The 17,026-nt window shown below is 48.1% G+C and overlaps 1 protein-coding gene across 1 annotated transcript in view; it reads right to left on the bottom strand.

Annotated features, from left to right (window-relative positions):
• The window catches only part of nhej1 (nonhomologous end-joining factor 1), a 244,592-nt gene that overhangs the window by 186,680 nt on the left and 40,886 nt on the right, over nt 1–17,026 (bottom strand). The window contains exon 5 of the mRNA XM_055638798.1: nt 16,082–16,140. Within this exon, the coding sequence (XP_055494773.1) occupies nt 16,082–16,140 (59 nt within the window). The remainder of the gene's footprint in view (nt 1–16,081; nt 16,141–17,026) is intronic.

The raw sequence follows: 17,026 nt of genomic DNA, 5'->3' as shown, positions 1-17,026 counted from the left end.
AAAATCGAAGGTGGACACAAAATGCTGGAGTAACTCAGCGGGTGAGGCAGCATCTCTGGAGAGAAGGAGTGGGTGACGTTTCGGGTCGAGACCCTTCTTCAGACCGATGAAGGGCCTCGACCCAAAACATCACCCATTCCTTCTCTACGTAATAGACAATAGACAATGGGTGCAGGAGTAGGCCATTCGGCCCCTCGAGCCAGCACCGCCGTTCAATGTGATCATGGCTGATCATCCCCAATCAGTACCCCGTTCCTAACTTCTCCCCATATCCCCTGACTCCGCTATTTTTAACAGCCCAAACTTGCTCTGTCTTGAAAGCATCCGGAGAACCCGCCTCCACTGAGGCAGAGAATTCCACACTGACTTTAAGAGGGGATGAACAAAGAGAACTAGACGGAATTACATGATGAAGGATGGGAGGTGGCTTGGAGTTATAGAGTGATACAGTGGGGAAACAGGCCCTTCGGCCCAACTTGCCCATGCTGGCCAACATGTCCCAGCTACACTAGTCCCCCCTGCCAGCATTTAGTTCATATCCCTCCAAACCTGCCCTACCCAGTCAAACTGTTTCTTAAATGTTGGGATAGTCCCTGTCTCAACTACCTCCTCTGACAGCTTGTTCTATACACCCACCATCCTTTCAAATAGTTACCCCTCAGATTCCTATTAAACCTCCCCTTCACCTTGAACCTGTATCCTCTGGTCCTCGATTCACCTACTCTGGGCAAGAGACCCAGTGCATCTACCCGATCTATTCCTCTCATGATTTCGTACACCTCTATAAGATCACCCCTCATCCTCCTGTGCTCCAAGGAATAGAGTCCCAGCCTACTCAACCTCTCCCTTTAGCTCACACCCTCTAGCCCTGGCAACCACCTTGTAAATCTTCTCTGTACCCTTTATGGTTTGACGACATCTTTCCTAAAATGTGCAGGTACAGCAGGCAGTGAAGAAAGCGAATAGTATGTTGGCCTTCAATACAAGAAGATTTGAGTATAGGAGCAAAGTGGTCCTTCTGCAGTTGTACAGGGCCCTAGTGAGACCACACCTGGAATATTGTGTGTAGTTTTGGTCCCCTAATTTGAGGAGGGACTTTCTTGCTATTGAGGGAGTGCAGCGTAGGTTTACAAGGTTAATTCCCAGGATGGCAGGACTGTCATATGCTGAGAGAATGGAGCAGCTGGGCTTGTACACTCTGGAGTTTAGAAGGATGAGATGGGATCTCATTGAAACATATAAGATTGTTAAGGGTTTGGACACGCTAGAGGCAGGAAACATGTTCCCGATGTTGGGGAAGTCCAGAACCAGGGGCCACAGTTTAAGAATAAGGGGTAAGCCATTTAGAGTGTGTTATTAACAGTGTGTGTTATTGGTCCTGAGATCCTGAGAGCGATGCCGTCTGGAGCTGTGCTCCTGGTAGGGCCACCCATGGCGGTGAGGTCGAGAGGGGAGGTCTCTGACAAAGAGCAATCCAACCAAGACCTCAACGGTGGAACAGGCGGAGGACGATGGCTGACCTTAGTGGAGCTAACGTCACAACGGCTGGGAAGGCGGATGAAGGCTGCGGCAGAAAAGGGTGTCCGGTCGTCTTGGACTCCATGCCACTGGATCCTGACCCAGATCTGTCAAGGACCCCACGTGGGGTGGCCGTCTGTGCACCGGGATCTCCAGTTTCCTCCCAAACTCCAAAGACATGCAGGTTTGTAGGTCGATTGGACTGGTATAATTGTAAATTATCCCTGGTGTATGTCGGATAGTGTTCAGCCCCTGTCCCACTTAGGAAACCTGAACGGAAACCTCTGAAAACTTTGTGCCCCACCCAAGGTTTCTGTGCGGTTCCCGGAGGTTGCAGGTGGTTGCCGGAGGTTGCAGGTAGTGGAAGCAGGTAGGGAGACTGACAAAAACCTCCGGGAACCGCACGGAAACCTTGGGCGGGGCACAAAGTCTCCAGAGGTTTCCGTTCAGGTTTCCTAAGTGGGACAGGGGCATCAGTGTGCTGGTCGGCATGGACCCGGTGGGGCCGAAGGGCCTGTTTTCGCGCTGTATCTCTAAACTAAACTAAACGATCGCACGGTGATAACGTCATGTTCACACGGGTATGGAAATAATTTTGTTTAATCTTTTAATTGAATCTATTAAATTTTTTTAAAAGGCAAACTGGAAAGTGGTGGGAAAACCAAAGCAATAATAAAGAGGCAATAAGAAGGCATGGTTATATTACTGGACTAATATAACCCGGAGGCCGCCAGTTCAAATCCACTCCCGTGGCAACTTGAGAAGTGGAATTAGGTTCAAATAAAAAACAAAATCAGGGGAATAAAAATTCGGGCTCAGTAAAAGTGACCTTGAGGAACTGGATTGTCGACTGGCATTAGTTCCAATCCTGCCGCCAGAGATTTACGCGTAAAATCCAAGTCAACAGGGGCAGATGCAAATCATACTCCAATCCAAATGCCAGTCAATACCCCCGTGTGCAACTGAGGGAGCTCCGCACTTACACCGCGGCACTGTCCGCTCTTACAGGAGTGGCAGAGTCTTATACATATAAAATTATAAAAGGGCCGGACAAGCTAGATGCAGGAAAAATGTTCCCAATGTTGGGCGAGTCCAGAACCAGGGGCCACACAGTCTTAGAATAAAGGGGAGGCCATTTAAGACGGAGGTGAGAACAAACTTTTTCACCCAGAGAGTTGTGAATTTGTGGAATTCCCTGCCACAGAGGGCACTGGATTGATTTAAGAGAGAGTTAGATAGAGCTCGAGGGGCTAGTGGAATCAAGGGATATGGGGAGAAGGCAGGCACGGGTTATTGATAGGGGACGATCATCCATGATCACAATGAATGGCGGTAGTGGCTCGAAGGGCCGAATGGCCACCTCCTGCACCTGTTGTCTATTGTCTATTGTCCATTGTATGACGTGCGGTGTTTTTTCAAGTGTCGCGACATTTTTTTGTCGCCGCTGGATTTTGAAATGTTCAAAATCTTTTGGCAACACTGATATAAAGCCTGCATAATCGCCCAGTGGAACAGGCCCTTAAGGTGAAGGTGGAACAGATTTAATTGGAACCTGCGGGGCAATTTGTTTTTACACCAAGGGTGGCAGGTATATGGAACGAGCTGCCAGGATTCCAGGTTAATTGGCTTGGCATTCATGTCAATTGTCCTGAGTGTGGGTAGGACAGTGCGGTGATAGCAGGTTGGTGCGGTGATAGCAGGAAGGGCCTGTTTCCGCCCTGTATCTCCAAGCTAAACTAAAACTTAAACCCGCATGGTCGCAGGGAGAACGTACAAATTCCGTACTGACAGCATGAATTGTACAAAGAGAGATTGTGATTACTATTCATGTAATGTTCAATTCATTTTTCAGTGAAATCGCTCCTTATTACATAAATTTATAAATTCTGCAACTAATTCTTGAATTTGAATAAATGAATCATTGTAAAACTGTGCAGCTATGACTCGGGGAAAAGGGAGCTTCTCCCTCTCTCACCAAACTAGACCGCCTGAAGATTGTGACCCGAAATATCGTCTGTCCATTCCCTCCACAGGAACCAGCTAACCTTCTGAGTTTTTGCTTTTGTTTTAGCGGAGTTCAGGTTGTTGTCACGTGCACCGAGGTACAGTGAAAAGCTTTTGCTGCGTGCTATCCAGTCAGCAGAAAGACAACACATGATTACAATCGAGCCGTCCACAGTGTACGGATACATGATAAAGTGATTCATGTGAATTAGTGCAAGATATAGTCCGATCAAAGATAGTCTCCATTGAGATAGATGGTAGTCTAGGACCGCTCTCTAATTGTTGGTGAGAGGATGAATTAGTGCAAGATATAGTCCGATCAAAGATAGTCTCCATTGAGATAGATGGTAGTCCAGGACCGTTCTCTAATTGTTGGTGAGAGGATGGTTCAGTTGCCTGATATCGGCTGGGAAGAAACTGTCCCTGAATCTGAAGGTGTGCGTTTTCACACTTCTGTACCTCTTGAGTGTTAGGAGAGAGGAAAAGAGGGAGTGGCCGGCGTGCGACTTATCCTTGGTTCTTGGTCCTCCAAAATATTCCAAATGGAATTTAAATTGGAGCTGGTGGAGGGAGGACTTAAGCCAGAAAGGGTTTTTGGGATGAAAGAGCGACCTTAAATGTAGTTGCATCTGGTTGGGTAACTATGGTAGGGTGAAGGCTATTCCGTGCTTCAATTGTGTGGGGGAAGAACGAATTGCTGTACACATCTGTCTGTGTAGCTGGGATCACAAATTGGATCGAATTGGACATTCTTGCCATAGAGGGGGTACAGAGAAGGTTCACCAGACTGATTCCTGGGATGTCAGGGCTCTCATATGAAGAAAGACTGGATAGACTCAGCTTGTACTCGCTAGAATTTAGAAGATTGAGGGGGGATCTTATAGAAACTTACAAAATTCTTAAGGGGTTGGACAGGCTAGATGCAGGAAGATTGTTCCCAATGTTGGGGAAGCTCAGAACAAGGGGTCACACAGTTTAAGGATAAGGGGGAAGTCTTTTAGGACCGAGATGAGAAAAACATTTTTCACACAGAGTGTGGTGAATCTGTGGAATTCTCTGCCACAGAAGGTAGTTGAGGCCACAGTTCATTGGCTATATTTAAGAGGGAGTTAGATGTGGCCCTTGTGGCTGAAGGGATCAGGGGGTATGGAGAGAAGGCAGGTACAGGATACTGAGTTGGATGATCAGCCATGATCATATTGAATGGCTGATCATCAGACGCAGTTTCTTGTCTCTCCAAGCTTGAGCCTGTCTGAGTGACCCTCAGCTCGACAGACTTGACTCCTCACCATCCTTTCAGTTCAGTTCATGGAACTTCAAAAAGAAATACGCTCCTGTGGATATGTGGATTCTGCTGTGTACGTTAATTGCCCATGCCAATAGCCGCCTCCAGTTACTGGAGGTGGTGGCTCACCACATTCTGAACCACCCTTTCGTGGTCTGACACCAGTAGTAAATGGCTTGCTGGGGCCCACAAGTAACTGCAGGTGCAGCAATCATTAGAAAAACACAAACAGGTGCTGGAGGACCTCAGCGGGGTCAGCCAGGGTCAGTGGAGGGAATGGACAGATGACAATTCGGATCAGGACCCATCTTCAGACCCATCTTCAGGGTCCTGAGAACCTGCCCATTCCCCCCACAGATGCTGACTGATCGGCTGAGTTCCCACCCAGCCTGCTAATCTATCTCAGAAATGTACATTTATACCAACCCATTAAATCCTACAAATCTGTACACCTTTGTTGGGTGGGAGGAACCCAAAGATCTCGGAGAAAACCCACGCGATCAAACGGAGAACGTACAAACTCCATATAGACAGCACCTGTGTGAGCAGAATTAAGCCATTCAGCTGATCATGTCTACTCTGCCATTCAATCATGGCTGATCTATCTCTCCCTCCAACCCCATTCTCCTGCCTCCTCCCCATAACCCCCGACACCCTAATCAAGAATGTGTCTATCTCTGTCATACAAATATCCATTGACTTGGCCCCCACAGCCTTCTGCGGCAGATAATTCCACAGATTCACTACCCTATGACTAAAGAAATTCCACCTCGTCTCCCTCTTAATGGAATGCCCTTTAATTCTGAAGCTATGACCTCTAGTCCTAGACACACACGTCAAAACAGCCTGTCCACATCAACTCTATCCAAGCCTTTCATTATTTTGTACATTTTAATGTTCCCCACATTCTTCTAATCTCCAGTGAATATACATTAGGTCCAGTGCTGTCAAAAGCTCATCATATGTGGCCAGATGGCTACATGGGGAATTAGGGGTGGGCACACCAGTTAATGGGGAATGTTGGGTGGGCACCAGCACCCGGGGAATGCAGGGGTGGGCACCTTTTTTTAATGGGGCATTAGGGGTGGGCACTAGTTACGTGGGGAATTAGGGGGTGGATTCCCAGGTTAAGGGGGAATTCCGGGGTGGGCACCAGTTAATGGGGAATTCGGGGTGGGCACTAGTTAATGGGGAATTAGGGGTGGGCACCAGTTAATGGGGAATTAGGGGTGGGCACCAGTTAATGGGGAATTAGGGGTGGGCACTAGTTAATGGGAATTAGGGGTGGGCACCAGTTAATGGGGAATTAGAACATCCCCAATCAATAACCCGTGCCTGCCATCTCCCCATATCCCTTGATTCCACTAGCCCCTAGAGCTCTATCTAACTCTCTCTTAAATCCATCCAGTGACTTGGCCTCCACTGCCCTGTGTGGCAGGGAATTCCACAAATTCACAACTTTCTAGGGGTGAAAACGTTTTTCCTCACCTCAGTCTTAAATGACCTCCCCTTTATTCTAAGACTGGGTGGCCCCTGGTTCTGGACTCGCCCAACATTGGGAACATTTTTCCTGCATCTAGCTTGTCCTAGTCCTTTTATAATTTTATATGTTTCTATAAGATGCCCCCCTCATCCTTCTAAACTCCAGTGAATACAAGCCTAGTCTTTTCAATCTTTCCTCATATGACAGTCCCGCCATCCCAGGGATCAATCTCGTGAACCTACGCTGCACTGCCTTTCAAGAGAGAGCTAGACAGAGCTCAAGGTACAAGATACATTTATTTGTCTCATGTACCAATTGGTACAGTGAAATGTGTGGTCCCCATACAGCCATAGGAATAATAAAGAGCACAGAACACGATAGTCTTTAGCACAGACATCCCCACAGGATCAAAGATTCCCACTGTGAGGAAAGGCTCCAAATATACAGTCTTCCTCCTCTGTTGTCCTCCCGTGGTCCGGGGGACTCCCGAACACCCCCGCTGTCTCCGCTACGAGTGGCCCGATGTTCAGGCCCGCTCACCGTGGTGATGGACGTCCGACGTCGGGACTGGAGAACATCCTCAGCGGCTTGGACATCCGAAACGGCCATCTCCTACCGGAGTCCGCGGTTCCCGAAGTCTACAGGCCGCGCTGGGCAGAGATTTAACGCTGGTGACCCTCCGCAAAGGGATCCCAGGACTCCGCGATGTTGAACTCTGGAGCTTCAACGGCGATCCAGGTAAGGCATCGCCCGCTCCGCGATGTATCCAGCGCAGTGCCACCGCTGCTGAAGCTCTGGTCCGGATCCCCAGCAGGAAAGGCCGCACCAATCCAGGCGATAGGCCGCGAGGGGGGGGGGGGGGAGGACGCGACTCGGACAATAGTCGCATCCCCGCCAGGAAGCTACTGAGAAACGGTTTTCCCATTACCCTACCCACCTCCCCCACATAGAAAAGCTAAAGAAATATCCAAAAGTTTTAAAACTGACTAAAAATTAAAAAACAGACAGACTGTCGGCAGAGGCTGCCATCAATGCGGCGCCCCTAGTGGACCAGAGATGGCGGAGTCAGGGGATATGGGGAGAAGGCAGGAACGGGGTACTGATTGAGGATGATCAGCCATGATCACAGTGAATCAGGGTCACAGTTTAAGGATAAAGGGGGAAATCTTTTAGGACTGAGATGAGAAAAACATTTTCCACACAGAGAGTGGTGAATCTGTGGAATTCTCTGCCACAGAATGTAGTTGAGGCCAGTTCATTGGCTATATTTAAGAGGGAGTTAGATGTGCTTACCGCTTGTCCTCATTCCAACCCCTTGCCCCCTCTTCCTCTCAGACCCTCTTCCCCCCTCTCCCACCAGGCAAGAGAGGTATAAGATCTGGTATTTTGTTGGTTCACAAGCTTGATTGGCTATATTTAAGAGGGAGTTAGATGTGGCCCTTGTGGCTAAAGGGATCAGGGGGTATGGAGAGGAGGCAGGGATGGGATACTGAGTTGGATGATCAGCCATGATCATATTGAATGGCGGTGCAGGCTCGAAGGGCCGAATGGCCTACTCCTGTACCTATTGTCTATTGTCTACCGAAAATCACTGTATCAACAGAAATATATATTTTTGTAAAGGTCTGTGGAAATTAAAACATTCTCCCCAAAAAACCCAGCTGCATAGGAATTCTCAGTAACTTCACAGTACAGCTAGTATTTGCACTGTGTGTATCAACTTATAACACATTGACGTGCGTGCACAGTATGGAACCTCGACAGCCTTGAAGAGGGCTGGAGAAAGAGGCGCACTGTCCAAAACCGCCACAAGAGACTGCAAGTGAGTTATAATAGTTGGAAACTGGAGCCCACCCTCCTTACAAGTGGCACTCAGTGCAACAAAATGCACAGCTTTTAAAAACTTGTAAATAAACTTCCCTCCGAGCAGTTTAAGCAAAAATAAACTGAAGAAAAAATGGTGAGGAATTCTGCTTAAATATTCTGCAAACTTCAGGCTAAAGGAGGCTTTCTTTCGGTCATTTACAGGCAAGACATTAAATCACTTGTTTTGAAAGAGGAGAAGGTTTTTTTTCTCAATTTTTTGCTATTCATATAAACAGAAAATGCTGGATTAAACTCAGGTCAGGTCAGGCAGTGTCATTTGTGTAGACAAAAAAAGGAAAATAGCGGGTTCACATTTCATGGAGCGAAGCAGACGTAGAAAATAGAGCTAGGTGCAGAAACTCAGCGGGTCGAGCCTGCAGCGTCAATATGGATGGCGATCAGGAGTAGGTCCAGTACTGCCTTTTCATATCCCCTGATACCTTTAGAAAAGGGCCCCATCTAACTCCCTCTGCATATAGCCAATGTAGTACAGGCCATAGAAATTAGGTGCAGGAGGAGGCCATTCGGCCCTTCGAGCCTGCACCGCCATTCAATATGATCATGGCTAATCATCCAACTCAGTATCCAGTACCTGCCTTCTCTCCATACCCCCTGATACCTTTAGCCACAAGGGCCACATCTAACTCCCTCTTAAATATAGCCAATGAACTGGCCTCGACTACCTTCTGTGGCAGAGAATTCCACAGATTCACCACTCTCTGTGTGAAAAATGTTTTTCTCATCTCGGTCCTTAAAGACTTCCCCTTTATCCTTAAACTGTGACCCCTTGTTCTGGACTTCCCCAACATCGGGAACAATCTTCCGGCATCTAGTCTGTCCAACCCCTTTAGAATTTTGTAAGTTTCTACAAGATCCCCCCTCAATCTTCAAAATTTTAGCAAGTACAAGCCGATTAATTTGGGTCGAGACCCTTCTTCAGACACAGAGAAACTGAAGAAGGGTCTAACTCTCTATTTCCTTCGCTCCATAGATGCTGCCGCACCCGCTGAGTTTCTCCAGCACTTTTGTCTACCTTCGATTTTTCCTGCATCTGCAGTTCCTTCGTTAAGGGGCTGTCCCACTGTACGAGCTAATTCAAGAGCTCTCCCGAGTTTAAAAAAAATCAAACTTGTGGTAATGTACGTAGCGGGTACGTCGGAGCTCGGGGACGTCTCTTAGCGGCTCGTAAAGCTAACGGCAGGTAGTCGGGAAACGCGGTAAGCTCGTGAAGACTCGTGAAGATTTTTCAACATGTTGAAAAATGTCCACGAGAGTCCCGAGCACCTACGAGCGGCTATTACCGTAATTATCCGAGTTCGAATCAGGGGAAACTCGGGAGAGTTCTTGAATTAGCTCGTACAGTGGGACAGGCCCTTTAACATTTCTAAGTCAACGGCATTTCATCATTTAATCTTGCCTCTCCAACTCCCTCCCTCCTCCCCCCCCCTTACTCTTCCACTTCCTCCACTAATAAACCAAAGCCCATAAGTTCTAGGTGTAGAGTTAGACCATTCAGCCCATCAAGTCTACTCTGCCATTCAATCATGGATGATCTATATCTCCCTGCTAACCCCATTCTCCTGCCTTCTCCCCAGAAGCCCCAACATCCACACAACTCAAGAATCCATCAATCTCCGCCTTAAAAATATCCACTGACTTGGCTTCAAGGAATTCCACAGATTCACCACCCTCTGACTAAAGAAATTCCTCCTCGTCTCCTTTCTAAAGGTACATGGGTTCTAGGCTCCCCCACCAGTAGAAACATCCTCTCCCCATCCACTCTATCCTGGCCTTTCACTATTCGGTAAGTTTCAATGAGGTCTACCCTTCATCCTTCTAAACTCTAAAGCGAGTACAGCCCAGTGCTGTTAAATGCTCATCATAACCCAATCCTTCCTGGGATCATGCAAAGATCAAAGGTCATATCATAGATGACACGGAGAAGCAGGATTGAGAGGAAAAATAGACCGGCCATGATCGAATGGCCGAACAGACTCGATGGGTCGAATGGCCTAATTTTGTTCCTATATATCTTAAGATCTAATGAAGAAAATAATGGTGACGCCCACAAGATGACTGGATAGACCCGGCTTGTACTCACTAGAATTTAGAAGATTGAGAGGGGATCTTATAGAAACATACAAAATTCTTAAGGGGTTGGACAGGCTAGATGCAGGAAGATTGTTCCCGATGTTAGGGAAGTCCAGACAAGGATAAGGGGGAAGTATTTTGGGACCGAGATGAGAAAAACATTTTTCACACAGCGAGTGGTGAATCTCTGGAATTCTCTGTCACAGTAGGTAGTTGAGGCCAGTTCATTGGCTATATTTAAGAGGGAGTTAGATGTGGCCCTTGTGGTTAAAGGGATCAGGGGGTATGGAGAGAAGGCAGGTACGGGATACTGAGTTGGATGATCAGCCATGATCATATTGAATGGCGGTGCAGGCTCTAAGAGCCGAATGGCCTACTCCTGCACCTATTTTCTATGTTTCTATGACGATGACCCACAATATACACAAACTGCAAAGAACGATACAATATGCGTACCGACATCTTTCTGTCCACGGAATCACCGTCAATAACTAGTGAAGACACAGCGGTAGAGTTGATGCCTGACTTGGCTCATTCCGGGCTGTCCGGGAGCAGTCTGCACGGAGCTTGTACGTTCTGCCTGTGACCACGTGGGTTTTCTCCGGGGGCTCCGGGTTCCTCCCACACTCCGAAGACGTGCAGGCTTGTAGGTTCATCGGTTTCTGTAATATTGTCTCTAAGTGTGTGGGATAGAACGTGTGTGCGGGTGATCGCTGCTCGGCACGGACTCGGTGGGTTGAAGGGGCTGTTTCTGTGCTGTATCTCTGAACTAAACTAAACCAACCTACTTTCTCCCTGCCCTGGGACCGGGCAGTGTAGAGAGACTTTACTTTCCATCTAACCCATGCTGTGCCTAATTTCTCTCTAATTTCTCGTGTCTCAAATTTTAAGTAACCCCTGCATTCCCTCTCCCTCCATCCCTCCCCCACACTGGAAGGGCCTGCTAGATAAGGGTCTCGACCCAAAACGTCACCTATTCCTTCGCTCCATAGATGCTGCCTCACCCGCTAAGTTTCTCCAGCATTTTTGTCTACCAGGCCAGCTGTATTATCAATTAAAGATAGTATTGTTTCAAGGGTCCGAATGGCCTATTGCAGTTGATATTGGACCCGGGAAACTGAGGTGATTGCACAACTGAATTTTGATCTCACTTTGATTGTAGGAAGACTGTAAAGATAGATATAAAGTTATTTCTTAAACAACTGCTAGTTTTACTGTTCGCATTACCCTCGTTATCACCTCTTCCACAACCAACAATGGACCATTGTGGGCTCTTTGGTTATCGGTGCTGGCTCTAATCTGTTCTGAACCTTTTCATACCTCTGGTTCCCTCTCCATTGACTCTCAATCTGAAGAAGGGTCTCGACCGGAAACGTTACCCATTCCTTTTCTCAGGAGAACTTTATCTGGCCCGCTGAGTTACTCCAGCATTTCGTATCTATCTCCATGCTGTCACTAACCTCAAGTGCGTGACAGGACTGTACATAGGGAGCTTAGTCTGTACCTGACTTGTGCTAACACTGTCCTGGAAGGGTTTTAGTTTAGTTTAGAGATACAGCGTGGAAACAGGCTCTTCAGCCCACTGACCAGCGATCCGCGCACACTAAAGGGCCTGTCCCACGAGCATGCGACCTGCATGCGGCAAGCGCGACCAAACCAGAAGCGGGGGCCGTGCGGAGTTCAAGTGAGTGACATGAAGTTCGAGCGAAGTCCGAGGGAAGTTCGCGTGTGATGTACGAGGCGGTGCGTACGGTGTCGAGGTGGCTGCGGGCCGGCAGGCCGTTGCTGCGCGGAATTTTTGAACACGGTCAGTTTTTCGGAGCCCCGCGCGATGTCGGGACCAACTCCGCACAACTCCATACGGCTCCGGCGATCGAAGTAGGACCGGCCCCGCGAGGCCGTATGGCTCAAGCGACCACGTTAGGTCGTGCTTGCCGCATGCCGCTCGTGCGACAGGCCCTTAACACTATCCTTCACACACACGGGATAATTTTTACATTTACCAAGCCAATGAAGCTACAAACTTGTCCGTCTTTGGAGTGTGGGAGGAAACCGAAGATCCCGGAGAAAACCCACGCAGGTCACGGGGAGAACGTACAAACTCCGTACAGACAGCACCTGTTGTCGGGATCGAACCCGGTTCTCCAGCGCTGCATTCTCTGTACGGCAGCAACTCTACCGCTGCGCCACCGTGTCGCGGCGATGGTACAATGTCATGGGGAGCTTCAATTCATATCTAACTTTGAGAGAATTTGAAATTTCAGTTACAGTTTAGTTTATTGTCATGTGTGCCGAGGTACAGTGGAAAGCTTTTTGTTGCGTGCAAACCAGACAGTGGACACACAATACATAGAGTCATAGAGTGATGGGCCCAACTCGCCCACACAGGCCAACAATGTCCCAGCTACACTAGTCCCACCTACCTGCGCTTGGTCCATAACCCTCCAAACCTGTCCTATCCATGTATCTGTCCAACTGTTTCTTAAACGATGGGATAGTCCCTGCCTTAAATTCCTCCTCTGGCAGCTTGTTCCATACACCCACCACCCTCTGCATGAAAAGGTTTCCCCTCGGATTCCTATTAAATCTTTTCCCATTCACCTTGAACCTGTGTCCTCTGGCACTCGATTCCCCTACTCTGGGTAAAAGACTCTGTGAGTCTTCATTACATTACATTGCATTGCATCGACATTACAATCGAGCCAGTCACAATGCACACATACAAGATAAGGGAATAACGGTCAGTGGAAGATAACGGCAGTCAAGGTAGATCAACGCAAAGATCCTATAGACCACTCCTTCTAAACGCAATGGGCTGACGTGTAGTACGCAAAGGAACGGAACGTGGGCCTTTTTTTCATCCATTTCCGTAACCCGACCCGACCCGACCCGACCCGACCCGACTCGCAGTGTAATCAACGTTGCGGGGGAACAGTTTGTGTTAATAAATTAAAATTCTGAAAATGAGGAGAAGATTTTTATCAAATAACTGATTTTTACGAGGATGTTTCCGTAACCGGCTTCCGTCTCCGCACTAGTATCTTTGCTCCGCGATGGGATCTTTGGTGCAGAGACGGAAGCCGGTTACGGAAATGGGGCCGAAAATCACCCATGAATCTGCCCTTGACCGTACTACGTCTTTTTCGTCGAGTGATCTATCTTGCTCCGCTGTAGGATCTTTGGATCAAAGATAGTCCGAGGGTCCCCAGTGAATCATTCCAAAATGTAAATGATTCCAAAGAATAAATAAATATCCGGTACTTATGCAGTAAGAGAGAAAAGATATTAAGATCACCCGGGCATAACGAGCCATCATCATTGACTCGGTTCAATGAACCTCACACAAACTCCAGACACTTAATTGAGTTGAGCAAAGCTTCTCTGTAATGGCCATCTTGCTCAACATGCACAACCGGAGAAGGAGAATCTCCTTGTGGCTTGTGGTCGCGCATGGGAGCGAAGAGAGCAAAATCATTTTCCGTCTGAGCTGCTTCATTGGAGCAAGGCGCTGAGTTTACTGTTGGCGATGCCAGAGGCCAGTTCGTCCCACACTGTGCAGTACCCAACCGGGCAGCGAAATTGTGGACGCAGCCCAGACCATCACACACAAACCGACCTCCCTTCCCATTGACTCCATGTACACCTCACGCTGCCTCGACAAGGCCAGCGGCATCATCAAGGACCAGTCGCACCATGGACACTCCCTCTTCTCCCCTCTCCCACCAGGAAAAAGATGTGTGACAGATACTGTATAATATAGATAAATGTGAGGTTATCCACTTTGGTGGCAAAAACAAGGGGGCAGATTATTATCTCAATGGGGTTAGGTTAGGTAAGGGGGAGGTGCAGCGAGGCCTGGGTGTCCTTGTACACCGGTCACTGAAAGTTGGCGTGCAGGTACAGCAGGCAGTGAAGAAAGCCAATGGAATGTTGGCCTTCATAACAAGAGGATTTCAGTATAGGTTCTTCTGCAGTTGTATAGGGCTCTGGTAAGATCACATCTGGAGTATTGCATACTGTTTTGGTCTCCTAATTTGAGGAAGGACATCCGTGTGATTGAGGCAGTGCAGCAGCGTAGGTTCATGAGGAAAGATTGAAAAGACTAGGCTTATATTCACTGGAGCTTAGAAGGATGAGGGGGGATCTTACAGAAACATATAAAATTATAAAAGGACTGGACAAGCTAGATGCAGGAAAAATGTTACCAATGTTGGACGAGTCCAGAACCAGGGGCCACACAGTCTTAGAATAAAGGTGAGGCCATTTAAGACTGAGGTGAGAAAAATGTTTTCACCCAGAGAGTTGTGAATTTGTGGAATTCCGTGCCACAGAGGGCAGTGGAGGCCAAGTCACTGGATGGATTTAAGAGAGAGTTAGATAGAGCTCTAGGGGCTTGTGGAATCAAGGGATATGGGGAGAAGGCAGGCACGGGTTATTGATTGGAGACGATCAGCCATGATCACAATGAATGGCGGTGCTGGCTCGAAAGGGCCGAATGGCACCTATTTTCTATGTTACTGTGTTTCTAAGCAGCGAGTCTCTGAGAGGTGAGATGCGCCAAGTCAGGAGACCTTTGTGGACTTCAACCCACATCATCAACCCACATTGCCCGCTCAATTTTGTGCGCTGCCATTTCGGCGCCTCCGTTTATAATATCTGCACTCATCAGAACCCTAACCCTTACCCTAACCTCTGTAAATAACTCCAGATAAATAAAAGTGTTCCATGCATCATACTCCGGGATAGTGAATTCCAGAGATTCATCACCCTCTATTCCTATGCCAAGGATAATGCAAGTGAGATCAGCTTTATGTTAACAAGTTTGGAAATTGGTTTCCACTGGCCCACCGCTGTGGCACCCTAACCCTAACCCTAAGTCTAACACCCCGAAACGGCAGCGCTGAATGGTACCATTCCAGCAACAAACACCACAGCCCCACCTGGCTCAGACCTGCCCTGCAAAGAGTGGGTCGCCCTGAACCAACTCTGTACAGGGGTCGGCCGGTTCAACGCCAACATGCATCGCTGGGGGCTGCGTGCATTCATCAGCAGACCAGTAAACAGCGCAGCAGCACGTGATTTTCGACTGCGCTGTCCTCCACCCCCCCTCTGGTGGAGGGGTAGACCTGACGGTCCTCCACAAAAAAGACTGGTCTGCCCCAACAGCTGCTGACAACCTTCTACCGCTGCACCACAGAGAGCATATTAACGTATGGCATCTCTGTGTGGTATCTCAGCTGCACGGAGGCGGAGAGGAGAGCTCTTCAGCGCGCCGTCCACAGAGCGCAGAGGATTATTGGGACACCGCTACCAGCCTTGGAGGGCATCTACCACACACGGTGCCTCAGGAAGGCCGTCAGCATCCATAAAGACTCCTCACACCCTTGTAATGGACTGTTCGAACTACTTCCCTCCGGCAGACGTTACAAGGCCTTCTACGCCCGAACCTCCAGACTCAGGAACAGCTTCATTCCCAGAGCTATAGCGGCTCTGAACCGGCCCTGCTGAGTGCCCCCCACCCCCATGGACTGTCTCCCTCGGATGGTCACATCGCACAGACACATCTGCACTTTAGTTTGTTTGAACTGTTTTGACTGTTTTACTGTTGTAATGTTCTTTTTACAATCCATGTTCTCGGGGTATCTAAATCTAAATAGTATTAGTTATTTATGTTATGACATCGGATGGAAGCTGCATACCAAATCTCGTCGCGCTGATGTGTAATGACAATAAAAGATATTATTATTATTATTGAACTGCCTGGAGGCCGTTACGTAACCGCTGCTGCCTCAAACTCAAGAAGAAGAAGAAGATGCCAATTCAACCATTCTTACCTCTGCGATAAATCTTTCCTTGAACTCCACCGCATTGAAAACGTCAGTGGCCAAGCGATCTAGGAGCACAAGAATGATCACAGGAATTAGTAGGTTAGCCTATGATGAGCGTTGGTGGTCACTGGGCCCGTACTCGCTGGAGTTTAGAAGGGTGAGGGGAGGTCCCATTGAAACGTACCGATTAGTGAAAGGCCTGGATAGAGTGGATGTGGAGAGGATGTTTCCACTAAGTGGGAGAGTCTCGGACTAGAGGTCACAGCCTCAGAAATAAATGATGCGCCTTTAGAAAGGAGATGAGGAGGAATTTCTTTAGTCAGAGGTTGGTGAATCTGTGGAATTCTTTGCCACAGAAGGCTGTGGAGACAAGTCAGTGGATATATTTATGCTTGGGATAGAGATTCTTGATTAGTACGGGTGTTAGAGGTTATGGGGAGAAGGCAGGAGAAGGGGTTTGGAGGGAGAGATAGATCAGCCATGATTGAATGGCGGAATTGTACCAAAGTATGGAATGGAAGACTTTAGAGAAAACGCTATTGTCACAAGCTACAGTGAACTTCTTACATTCCATACTTCAGTACATGCAACAGTAATGAACCTACACAATAGACAATAGGTGCAGGAGTAGGCCATTCGGCCCTTCGAGCCAGCACCGACATTCAATGTGATCATGGCTGATCATCCACAATCAGTACCCTGTTCTTGCCTTCTCCCCATATCCTCTGACTCTGCTATCTTTAAGAGCCCTATCTAGCTCTCTCTGGAACATATCCCCTCTCATCATTCTAAACTCCAGAATGTACAAGCCCAGCCGCTCCATTCTCTCAGCATATGACAGTCCCGCCATCCCGGGAATTAACCCTGTATACCTACGCTGCACTCCCCCAATAGCAAGAATGTGCTTCCTCAAATTAGGGGACCAAAACTGCACACAATACTCCAGGTGTG

Source organism: Leucoraja erinacea, chromosome 7 (assembly GCF_028641065.1).
Source record: "Leucoraja erinacea ecotype New England chromosome 7, Leri_hhj_1, whole genome shotgun sequence".
NCBI classification, from domain to species: Eukaryota; Metazoa; Chordata; class Chondrichthyes; order Rajiformes; family Rajidae; genus Leucoraja; species Leucoraja erinaceus.
Note: the sequence above shows the minus strand (reverse complement) of the source record. Positions and strands in the feature narration are given on the sequence as shown.